Source organism: Phyllopteryx taeniolatus, chromosome 18, assembly GCF_024500385.1.
Source record: "Phyllopteryx taeniolatus isolate TA_2022b chromosome 18, UOR_Ptae_1.2, whole genome shotgun sequence".
Taxonomy (NCBI): Eukaryota; Metazoa; Chordata; class Actinopteri; order Syngnathiformes; family Syngnathidae; genus Phyllopteryx; species Phyllopteryx taeniolatus.
Genome location: NC_084519.1, coordinates 1,595,902 through 1,607,719, shown reverse-complemented (window position 1 = coordinate 1,607,719; position 11,818 = coordinate 1,595,902). Strand labels below are relative to the sequence as shown.

Genomic DNA, 11,818 nt, shown 5'->3' with positions numbered 1-11,818 from the left:
AGGGGTGGGCGTATCGAACTAAATATCGACACCAAGGTGTGTATTGGTATCAGATCGATACTGCAGTTTCTCTTCTGTCATCCGGCAATTTACTCGAATTTCCACTGGGAAATGAATGAGCCACCATTTCCCTGTCTGAGCCAGATTGCAAAGAAACAGTTGGGACTAACGGCAACATCTGCACCTGCAGAAAGGATTTTCTCGAAGGCGGGACAGTTCGTGACTCAGAGAAGAAGTGCAATAAAAGGGACGATTGTAAACAAAAACCTAGAAATCTGTTGACATTGACCCTCTGTTGTCGTACTAGAGCGGCTACAACTACCGGAGACAAATTCCTCGTGTGTTTTTTTTTTGGACATACTTGGCAAAAAAAGATGATTTTGATTCTGAAAAGCATCAGTATCGATATTGGCAATACTAGCCCTGAATTTACTTGGTATGGGCTCGATATCAAAAATTCCCAGTAATAGGGAAACAAGCAAATGAACAAACATGGGTGGATAAGAAGTCACAGAATCACAGAAAATCAATGGTTTTTTTGTTTGTTTGTTTTTTTTAATTGCACGTGACAATTTCCATAAAATGGATTTCAATGTGACATTATCCTCCGACGGATAACATTACAATGGTATTTGGAATTTGGACGGACATAACCTAGCACAAAGCAAATCAGTCAAATTTCAGCATTTTGGGAAAGATACAAGAGACATCCTTTCGCTGGCTTAATATCTGTACTCGAAGCAAGTCCAAAATGCACACATGCACTGATGATAGTGGCTACATTAGGATACAAAGAGAGGAAAAACACATCAGCAATGAAATTTATATAAACGCATTAAAAATGTTTCCAATCATGAAGCAGGTAAGCATAACCTGTCTGAGGACCCAAAACAAACAAAAACATGTGACATGAAAAGTTAAGGCATGTTGCTAAGGCACTTTGTAAATAAACTCTGCAGAGAAAATCAAAATATATGCATTTCACACTCACATTTTCTCTTTGGGTGGCACAGATCCTACGTCAAGGTTTGGAAAAATTATGATTATGCGCTATGTGTAAGTGAGTATGGCAAAGTGATTGCAGAGGCACACATTCAGCAATTAAACAAGTTGTCTGATTGGTCTAAAAAGCATGATAAAAGTCATGCGCACAAAGGATATGCCTGACCCGAATAGAGAGGTAACTACCATGATAAAAATGGTATGACACGACAATGTTCAGAATATGTAAACACTACAATGTAAGATTTCAGACTTAGTCGGATTCATTTCTAAGACTCAGTGGTTTCTAGCGGCATGTCATGCAGACACTGAAACAAGAAAAGTGCCTCTGATGTATGGACGGCCACACGTGAGCACGTACAGTTCTACTTTTCACGTCTGAGGTAATGTGTGTCACGGATCTGTGAAGCAAAGAATAATAATAACACCAAATAACAATGATTATAATAATAATGATTGCCTGATTGGTATTTCATGTGGTCATTAAGATTATGTTCACTCGTTAAAGCACAGTCGCTAGTAAATAAGCCAATCTATACAGCATGACATTTTGCACAAGAACATGAAATAAATAAAAACATGTCTCACACTGATGTATAGTAAACTACACATTGAGCTAATCGTTCATTTGACCAAACGTGACCTTTAGGTCACTAAGGGGCATATACTCCCATCTGCGCAGAAGACTTTTTTTGAAATGCCTGGCTTTGCGCACTTTTCATTTATGCATATTCTCCCATGAAACTGACACACCCATATCAATGAACTTGGACACGCCAAAGAGGAGTGATTCATTGACAACAGAGGTTGTCCGGAAATGACTGTACATGGATCTTTTAAGACTTGTGAACGTCATCAAAATCTGTCAACAAAAAAAAAAAAAGAGCCCACTTCAAATTTCAAAAGCCATATGTAAGGGGTAGTGTGTGGTCAGGACACGTGGACCGCTCTGGCTACACTTACACTTTGAAGGAGAGCATGCCTTTTATTCTGTATGAAATAAATCCAATAAAAGTCATTTAATCAAAATACTGTGCTCATGACTGAATGCATCTGGCGGACAAACAAAAGAGCGTGGACCTACCATGCTCTCGATCAGCATTCCCTAACCTATTTTGCGGCACCAACTGATTTCACGTTGACAAATAGCACCTTTGGAAGTACATTTAGTGGGAAAAATGGTGACATGTTAAATACCTATTTCAGCCGCTGTGTTTTGTCGGACCGGCATTAATACAAATTCAAACAAATGACACACAAATAACTCACCATTAGACTGAATGCAGTTGTCGCAATTAGTGAGAGGCTGGAGGTGCGCTTGTTTCTCTTCAAAAAGCCGGTGCCATCTTTTTTTTGTTTGTTTTTTTGTTTAAAAAAATTCCAAAGGCTGGTCTTTTAATGCCAGCCAGCATCATGTTTGGAGCATTGCAAACAAACGGTGAAAAGAAGCCCGCTAGCTCTCATATTTTCCACAAATATTACAGCGAAAAACACTATTAGTAGACTCACAAAGCCTCTTTGATTCATTCAATAAGATATTTTTTGTTCAGTCTTTCTGTGCAGCCACAGCGGTTGGGGACCCCTCCTCTTGATTAATGAAATCAATTAGCTTACTTTAATAAGCACCGGCCAGGCATGGGGATCTTTGGCCTGGCTGGAGAGCTGAACCTTCAATATAAAGAGGAAAAGTGTGTATGCCAATGGAAGAAAACGCATGATGGTAGACTTGGCAGGGAACACCCAGATTTCAGGGTTGTGCCACGCAGAAGCGCGTATCTGGCATGAAGGTTCATAAAATGACAGATTTAAGTCCATGGAAGAATTTGCACAGCCAGAAAAAGCGGGCAAATACGTACCCCCCCCCCCCCCCCCCCCTCTTACGCAAATGGGAGAATGTGTCAATAATTAGTCAAACACATGTCGTCTGATTGTTTTCTTGCCTCAGGTTAAAAATACTACTTTGGTAAAGTGGTCCTTTTATGAGGTCATTCACCTGTTGTTTAGAACCCGGACTTTGCTACAACCTGCACAATCTTGAGTTATTGATGAATCGCAAACTACACTCGGTCTGAGCGTATGAAATGTGCGCGCAAAGAACACACGGCAGCAACGTGTGCAGCTTAAGGACATTAAACTGTCGACAGTCCTGAAGCATTTCCCCACATGGTAAATAGTGTTAAATAGAAAGGATGTTGATGTTGAATTTGAAAAGCTGACACAGCTTGTTGAAATGTGCTTTTGAAGAGCAACTGATCCCAATGAACAACCCTAATAAGAGAAGCGTTTCCCAAACTGAGGTCTCACACCAAAAATACAGGAAGAATTTCTTCTCTTTTGGATTCATGTTTGTTGTAGGAAATTCATGTCTTCTGTGTTCTATATTGTCAGATTGTTAGTTAGGAGGAGGGTGTTGATGTAATGGGCATAGATGTTATAATGCCAGAACCACATTTTTATTTGGTTTATAAACTGAAAAAAAACCCAAAAAAACATTAGGAAACCCTGTTTAAGTTTTAGCTGAATCCCAAGTTGATTAGAGGACATCAATATGGTAATGCGAGGCAAATTAATTTCTCACAAACCACTGCTTTCCTATATCATCAAATCTTCAATGTACTTTCGTGTTACTGTCCAAAAATATATGAGAGTGTTGAAACAGGGATTTCCCTTTAGTGTGCCATCGGTCTTCAACAAGAGTGGAAAATGGATGGCTAAATCTGTCAGCTATCGCACGGCTTCCCTTCAAGACAACATTGGTTTTCCAGATTGTTAAGACTTCACATTTCATTGCATAGTTCCTCGTGATCATATTCATGTTCAATTAATCACTGCCATTGACGGCGTTAGAAGTCAAATATCCCTCTTAACTGGGAGGGCTGGCAGTGAATAAGTTAAAATCCTTCAAGCTCTTACTATTTCCTCACTTTGGCATTTGCAGACCTGCTATTCAAGGCACTCATTAGGATCCTTACTGATCACACACACAAACCGTCTTAGTCAGAGCCTGTTGTGTCACAGTTTAGAGAGGGTGGGGGGGGAATTAGAGGATAGACTCTCCAGCTTTGAATTGCGCATCTTCTTGAGGCTTGTCGTGCTCCAACATCTTTTGGTTGACATCCTTGAGCGCTTCCTCTTTCGCTTTCTTGCTCCTGGCCTCCACCCAGGGGATCAGGCACAGGATAGACCCTCCAACGAGTGGGGGGATGCCCGCCAGGTAGAAAGCCAAGTTGTAGTTTCCGAGTCTGTCCCTGAGGAAGCCTATGAAACAGAAGGCGAGCATCTTAAGTTTTAAAGTATGGCTGTGATAGCCCATCTGTATGACAACAGTATTTCATACTCTATTATTACTGCCATTTATAAAGCAATTGTATTTGAAAGTGCCTTGAGCTAGCTAATATATGTCCAGATTTGTTCCAATAAAAATAAAATGAAGTCAAATGTGTACCAACTGTCATAGAGTGAAAAGTAAATAGTCTATAATATACGACAGGCATACTGAGTAATGTTTCAACGATGCATTAAAAATAAATGTTTTCGCTATACCTCATGCAAATTCAGTGTATGTAATGTGCCAAACTGAACACTAGTTGGGGCAAGTCAGCAGCCTTGAAGCTTCTCTTCTTTCACTTGAGACGACTCAATTTTTCTTTTTTTTTTTTTAAAGATCTAAATAATCTATCCATCCATCTATAATACAATTGCAAGACGTGCCTTATTAACACAGTGTAACCTTTAAAGTTACGCAATAATGAATTGACCAAAGTAGAAGAAAAAATATATATTTTTATTTTTTATTTTTATTTTGTGTGAAAATATTCAATTCTAAATTGGAAAAAAAAAAAAAAAAAAATCATCCAACTTGCTTCAACCAACTTCCAGGAAGGGACTGGGTTTGACCTCAGTTTCCTCTCTGCTATGCTTGGTTAAGACAAATTAATTTGACTGGAAATGTTTCTCTCTGTACTATTAATGGCATAATACAAAAAGATCTGTCAACTGGACAGTCCCCAGTCCTGTCCTGCTTCACCTGCGATCGGGGGTCCCACAGTCATGGGCACGGACATCAGGCCCAGGAGAAAGCCGATGGCCTGGGACACATCCTCGGCTCTGACCAATTCAAAGGCGATGGGAGCCATGATACAGATGAAGCAGCCGTCAAAGATCCCCATGAGGAGGCACACGGCGATCAGTCCGCCGAAGACGTTGGAAAGCGGGATCATCATAGACAAAAGGCCAATAATGAAGAAGGAAGTCACCTGGGAGGTTAAAGAGGTTGTAAATGGAAATGTTCATTGATTGATTTTTTTCCCTTACCTTGTTTTGTTGGATGTTTCCCTGAATCCTTCTCCAGATTTCTTTCAGGCCAAGGCCTTCAGAAAATATAGCAGCCAATTTGAAAAGAGGTGGGGGCTTGTTTTTCTTGCAGTTGATCTCGCATTGCTTCCCCGATTGCGATCTAACGCCAATAATTACATGTCCACAGGATCTTGTTCACGCATGTGTGTATCTATGGCTCACGTGTGTTAAACAGAATACAATGATTTGCAAATCATGTTCAACCTATATTCAATTGAATACACTACAAAGACAAGACATTTAACTTTATTGTTTTTAGCAAATAATCATTAACTTGGAATTTTATGGCTGCAGCAGATTCCCAAAAAGCTGGGACAGGTAGCAAAAAAAGACTAAGAAAGTTGAGGAATGCTCATCAAACACCTGTTTGGAACATCCCACAGGTCAGCAGGCTAATTGGGAACAGGTGGGTGCCATGATTGGCTAGAAAAGGAGCTTCCCTGAATTGCTCAGTCATTCACAAGCAAAGATGGGGCGAGCTTCACCTCTTTGTGAACAAGTGCGTGAGAAACTAGTCAGTTTAAGTACAATGTTCCTCAACGCACAATTGCAAGGAATTTAGGGATTTCATCATCTACCGACACCAATGTGTAAAGGATATCACCTCATGGGCTCAGGAACACTTCAGAAAACCTATGTCAGTAAATACAGTTCGGCGCTACATCCATAAGTGCGACTTGAAACTCTACTATGCAAAGCAAAAGCCATTTATCAACAACACCCAGAAACGCCGCCGGCTTCCCTGGGCCCGAGCTCATCTAAGATGGACTGACGCAAAGTAGAAAAGTGTTCTGTGGTCCGACGAGTTCACATTTCAAATTGTTTTTGGAAATTGTGGCCGTCGTGCACTCCGGGCCAAAGAGGAAAAGAACCATCCGGACTGTTATGGACGCAAAGTTCAAAAGCCAGCATCTGTTATGGTATGGGGCTGTTTTAGTGCCAATGGCATGGGTAACTTACACATCTGTGAAGGCACCATTAATGCTGAAAGGTACCTCCAGGTTTTGGAGAAACATATGCTGCCATCCAAGCAACGGCTTTTTCATGGACGCCCCTGCTTATTTCAGCAAGACAATTCTGTCTTGCAATGTCCACATTCTGCACATGTTACAACAGCGTGGCTTCGTAGTAAAAGAGGCCTGCACTCCAGACCTGTCTCCCATTGAAAATGTGTGGCGCTTTATGAAGCGTAAAATACGACAACGGAGACCCCGGACTGTTGAACAGCTGAAGCTGTACATCAAGCAAGAATTGGAAAGGAATGTTGTTAAAAGAAAAGGTGATGTAACACAGTGGTAAACATGACCCTGTCGCAGCTTTTTTGGAACGTGTTGCAGCCATAACATTCTAAGGTAATGATTATTTGCATAACACAATAAAGTGCATCAGTTTGAACATTAAAAATCTTGTCTTTGTAGTGTATTCAAATAAATATAGTTTGAAAATAATTTGCAAATCATTGTATTCTGTTTTTATTTATGTTTAACACAACGTCCCAACTTCATTGGAATTGGGGTTGCACATACGTATCCTTCTGGTCCGACTACTGTAGAGAGTTTATTAGCAGAGGCGGGAGTAAGTCCAAGTCCTAAGTACTGTAAATTTCAAGTGTAGGATGAAAGTATGCAAGTGTGTGTGTGTGTGTGAGTGTGTGTCCCTAGGGAGAAAGAGGTGTGTGTGTATGTGTGTGTGGTGTGTGTGTGTGTGTGTGTCAAGGGAGAAAGAGAGGTCATGAGATTTCTGAGCCCTCATACATAAGAAGCTTTCTGAATTCCACGGCCCGCACCCCTCCCCCACATACACACGTTACAGCCAATATAATCATAATTTATTAATATTAATAATTCTATTAATAAGCTGTGATAGCACATCTGTATGACTACAGTATTTCATACAGTATCATCCATCCATGCATTTTCTTTACCGCTTATCCTCACGAGGGTCGCGGGCTGCTGGAGCCTATCCCAGCCATCTTTGCTCCTGTCATTTATAAAGAAATTGTATTTGAAAGTGTCTTGATGAATTGAAGTCATACATTGCCGTAATTAAATAATGAATATGAATACTAATTACAATTAATAAAAATAGTAATAATAATACATTTAAATTTACGGACTTGGACTTACTCCCGCCTCTGCTCATAACTCTCTACAGTAGTCTGACAAGAAGGATACGTTTGTACCTTTTCAATTCTACTATAAGGAATTCATATGATTCGTAGTGCGTCAAGTCCCAAGTCCAGAACAAACTCGATGGATCCCTTAGCCCCGAGTCAAGCGTGTGGCCAGACCTGGTCTATGCCGAGCAACAGTGCGACTCGAAACCACGTGTTGCTACAACCACAGGTAAGCATAGTAGAGTACAAAAGTATTGACTTTTAAAATACCCAAGAATTACAAGTATTTTCCGTGACAATATAATGTATCACGGAACAGTCATTCAGAGAATCTGACTGTATAATGTTGTAAATAGATTGATTTGAGTTGAAAGCAATGGACTGCAAAGTGAAATGTGTAGAAAATAATTGAAAACCAACAAAAGCACCAACACTAGTTACACGTTCACACTCCATTCATGTGTTATTTTTAAACAATGCAGTGTAATATCATACTGTCGTAAAGTGGGCGAAATAATTGCGTAAGTATTAAAGTATATGAAGTCAATTGTGGAGCTAGACATTGAAAGTAACAAAAAAGGCATCACCCGTAATTTGTTAATGAACATGAAAATAAATATGTTTAAATATTGTGACAGCAAATGCGTTAGGTCAAGACTGATTTATAGTTACAATTTTATATGGAGATTATCGTCACAACGTGTGTTAGTAAATTTTCTTTGGGTTGTTGTTTTTGTTTGGTTTATTAAAGCAACAACTTCATACTGCAAATCATATAGTGTATACATGATATACAATCACACTGGGAGAAGTAAAGAGATACAAAATATTGTGGCAATATTTCAATGATAATATCACAATGTAGCAATTAATTGATCTGAAGATACTCGTGATCGAACGTTAGTAAAGTCAAAACAAGACTATAAAAAGTACACAAATACTTTTAAAAGTATTCCAAGTATTTTTTATTACAGCATTAATTTAACCTGTAACAGTAATTTAGAGAATCTGACCGTATAGTGTTGCATATTTATTGCTTTGGACTGAAACTGATGGCCTATGAAGTGAAATGTGTAGAAAATAATTGCAACTAACAAAAGCACCAATACTAATTAGTTGATGAACATGGAAATGTTTAAATATTGTGTAAAGTGAATGGATTGCATTCTGTACCAATAAAGTATCTCACATGTCATTAAAATATATGAAGTAAATTGTGTAAAAATACGTTTAAACTGTCGAAAAGCCTCAGCCCCAGTTAGTTGATGAACATGAAAATAAATGGTTTAAATATTGTAAAACCCAAATTCCAATGAAGTTGGGACGTTGTGTTAAACAAATAAAAACAGAATACAATGATTTGCAAATCATGTTCATGTTAATCGAATACACTTCAAAGACAATATACTTAATGTTCAAACTGATACACTTTATTGCTTTTAGCAAATAATCATTAACTTAGAAAGTTATGGCTGCATCGCGTTCCAAAAATGCTGGGACAGGGTCATGTTTACCACTGTGTTACATCACCTTTTCTTTGAACAACATTCAATAAACGTTTGGGAACTGAGGACACAATTGTTGAAGCTTTGTAGGTGGAATTCTTTCCCCATTCTTGCTTGATGTACAGCTTCAGCTGTTCAACAGTCTGGGGTCTCCGTTGTCGTATTTTACACTTCATAATGCGCCACACATTTTCAAATGGGAGACAGGTCTGGACTGCAGGCAGGCAGGCCAGTCTAGTAGCCGCACTCTTTTACTACGAAGCCACGCTGTTGTAACACGTGCAGCATGTGGTTTGGCATTGTCTTGCTGAAAACAATTTAGCTAAATTTGCTAAAAACAAAGTTTGTCAGTTTGAACATTAAATATCTTCTCCCTGTAGTGTATTAAATTGAATATAGGTTTAACATGATTCGCAAATCATTGTATCCTGTTTTTATTTATGTTTAACACAACGTCCCAACTTTATTATAATTGGGGTTGTAATATCTTGTAAAGTGCATGGGTTAAATACATCAGTAGTAATGGAAATTGTATAGATATACATTTAAACTGTCAAAATGCACCAACAGTAGTTTGGTGATGAACATAAGAATAAATATGTTTAAATATTGTGATCTCAGTGTGATAGCTCAAGACTGAGCATGCCCAGTCACGGCTCTTTGAGGACAGTCCTCTAGAAAATTTAAGATGACGTATTTGCTATAGTTTAGTTTAAGAACAAAGAGTACAAGGCTGAAAAGTATTGTTGTTTCTAATGGATGACATCCCGTAAAGATAAGGAGAGGAATCCTTTGTGGATGATAACACTCGGTTTTCTATGCTCAAAACGGTCTGGGAAGAAGTCACCTTATGCATGCAAAACGTGACCAACACGCCTCTGGCGGAAGAACCGTAGGGGTGCATGTGCTGTGTTTGCATGATAGACGATGACATCACTGTGACGGGTCAAGACTCAACATGCCTTTGGGGGAGTTGATATGACAATTTATGATTGATTATAAGAACATATATGTTTGGCTGTTTATTGACATAAAGGGACCACCCATAGGTGTCATGGGAATAAGGGATTTTTGTAACATCAATTTTTTTCTGACACAATTGAACACTTTGGGTCTGTGTTATCATTCTATCGACACTGGTCTTTGGGACATTGGGGTGAGGATGAGACTGGAAGTCCAGGGGGGCCCCGCTTGGGGGTCAGAAAATAATCAACTCTCATAAAAAACCGGCTGGCTCTGTGGCTGCCCTGAAACGGTTCTTATAGCCAAATATTATGTGTGTGAAAAGCATGCCGATACTTTAATGTAACTAGTTTTTAACGTCAGGCTGCTAATTTAATTGCAATTCCACTCTGTCTCAAATTTATAAATCAGACTGATGTCAGTGCCTCACCAGCTAAAGAAGGGATGGACTCACGGTCGGCTTTGTTGTTTAAATGATGCTCAACCGGTACTAAAGGGCCCAAAGTGTGCCTCGAAATATCCCCCACACAGCGTATAAGAGTAATGGAGCCATGCTTTCATGTTGTCTATGCCACATCTAACCCTGCCATTCAAATGTTGCAACATGCGGGTAAATCAAGACTAACTTGTCTGTTGGGGCTGGAAACATACCTGCAGGTAGACTTTGTTGACTCCTTGGACGTAGTCAGCAACTCTGCCAAAGATGAGTCGTCCAACACTGGACGTGATGCCAATGCACATGAGCAGAATTTCTTTATTGGAATCCTCCCCAAAGCGCTCCTCCACATACTTCATCTATGCACCAGAAACAAAGCAAGCAAATTTGTCAGTGTCTTGATTTCAATTTGGCCAAACAAGAAAAAACAGTGGCAATAGACACAAAACACAAATGGCTTTCTGATAACACACTATTTTAAGTCTTCGGCATACTTATGTGCACATAACATTTATTTTTAGTCGATCATTCCGTAAGGCTGTTGGCTTGGGGAATAAAATGTCACGTGTGGGGAGTAGCTGGACCCAAGAGCAGGCGGAAGCAGATGTAAAATGATGAACAGTTTATTGAGGAAAGGTTATGGAGGTGGTCCTGGATGTGTTGGCAGGCGGCGGCGTGGACAGTTGGCAGGAATGACGTGAGTCAGGAACACAGGGGAGCACTGAGAACGAGGAGACACAAAAGTTAACAAGGGAACGAGGAGTTAAGCGGCTTACTTGAGTAAGGTGGGCCGTTGTGCCGCTAGGAGAGGCTGCAATTCTTTGGCGAGGATTTCCGGGAACAGGCAGGCTTATAACACCGGTGGTGATGAGGCTGATTGAAGACAGGTGCTGAAAACAGAGAGGGGATGGAGGAAAGGGAGGACACAAAGCGCCCTCCCGGCTCCAATAATGGAACTGCAGCGCAGTATATGAGAGTGCCCCCCTCTCAATGCCAGGCTTCCCCGGGTGAGCCGTGTAGAAGTCGTCCAAAAGGGTGTGATCGAGAATGAGCTTCCGGGAAATCCAAGACCGCTCCTCCGGCCAATACCCTTCGCAGTCGACCAGGTATTGGAACCCCCTCGGCCTCACGTCGAGGATGCGCGACATCGTGAAGGCCGGATGGTCGTCAATAATCCGGGGGGGGGGGAGAGGGTTCGGCCGGAGGGCTCAGGTGGAGACAGGCTTCAGCAAAGAGACGTGGAATGTGGGATGAATTTTCAGGGACTGTGGAAGCTTTAATTGGACGGAAGTGGGATTGATGATCTTGGTAATGGGGAAGGGACCAATGAAACGCGGCGTGAGTTTCCGGGACTCCGTCTGAAGTGGAAGGTCGTGGGGCGAGAGCCAGACGGATTGACCCACCTTGTATTCGGGCATTGGGGAGCGACGACGGTCCGCA

The 11,818-nt window shown here is 40.6% G+C and overlaps 1 protein-coding gene across 1 annotated transcript in view; it reads right to left on the bottom strand.

Moving 5' to 3' along the window:
* Positions 1-526: 526 nt before the first annotated feature.
* Positions 527-11,818, bottom strand: part of slc16a10 (solute carrier family 16 member 10) — a 48,764-nt gene continuing 37,472 nt past the window's right edge. Inside the window, exons 4-6 of the mRNA XM_061753761.1 lie at positions 10,594-10,737; positions 5,030-5,258; positions 527-4,260 (exon numbers count right to left, since the gene is read on the bottom strand). Of these exons, the coding sequence (XP_061609745.1) occupies positions 4,043-4,260; positions 5,030-5,258; positions 10,594-10,737 (591 nt within the window). The 3' untranslated portion in view covers positions 527-4,042. The remainder of the gene's footprint in view (positions 4,261-5,029; positions 5,259-10,593; positions 10,738-11,818) is intronic.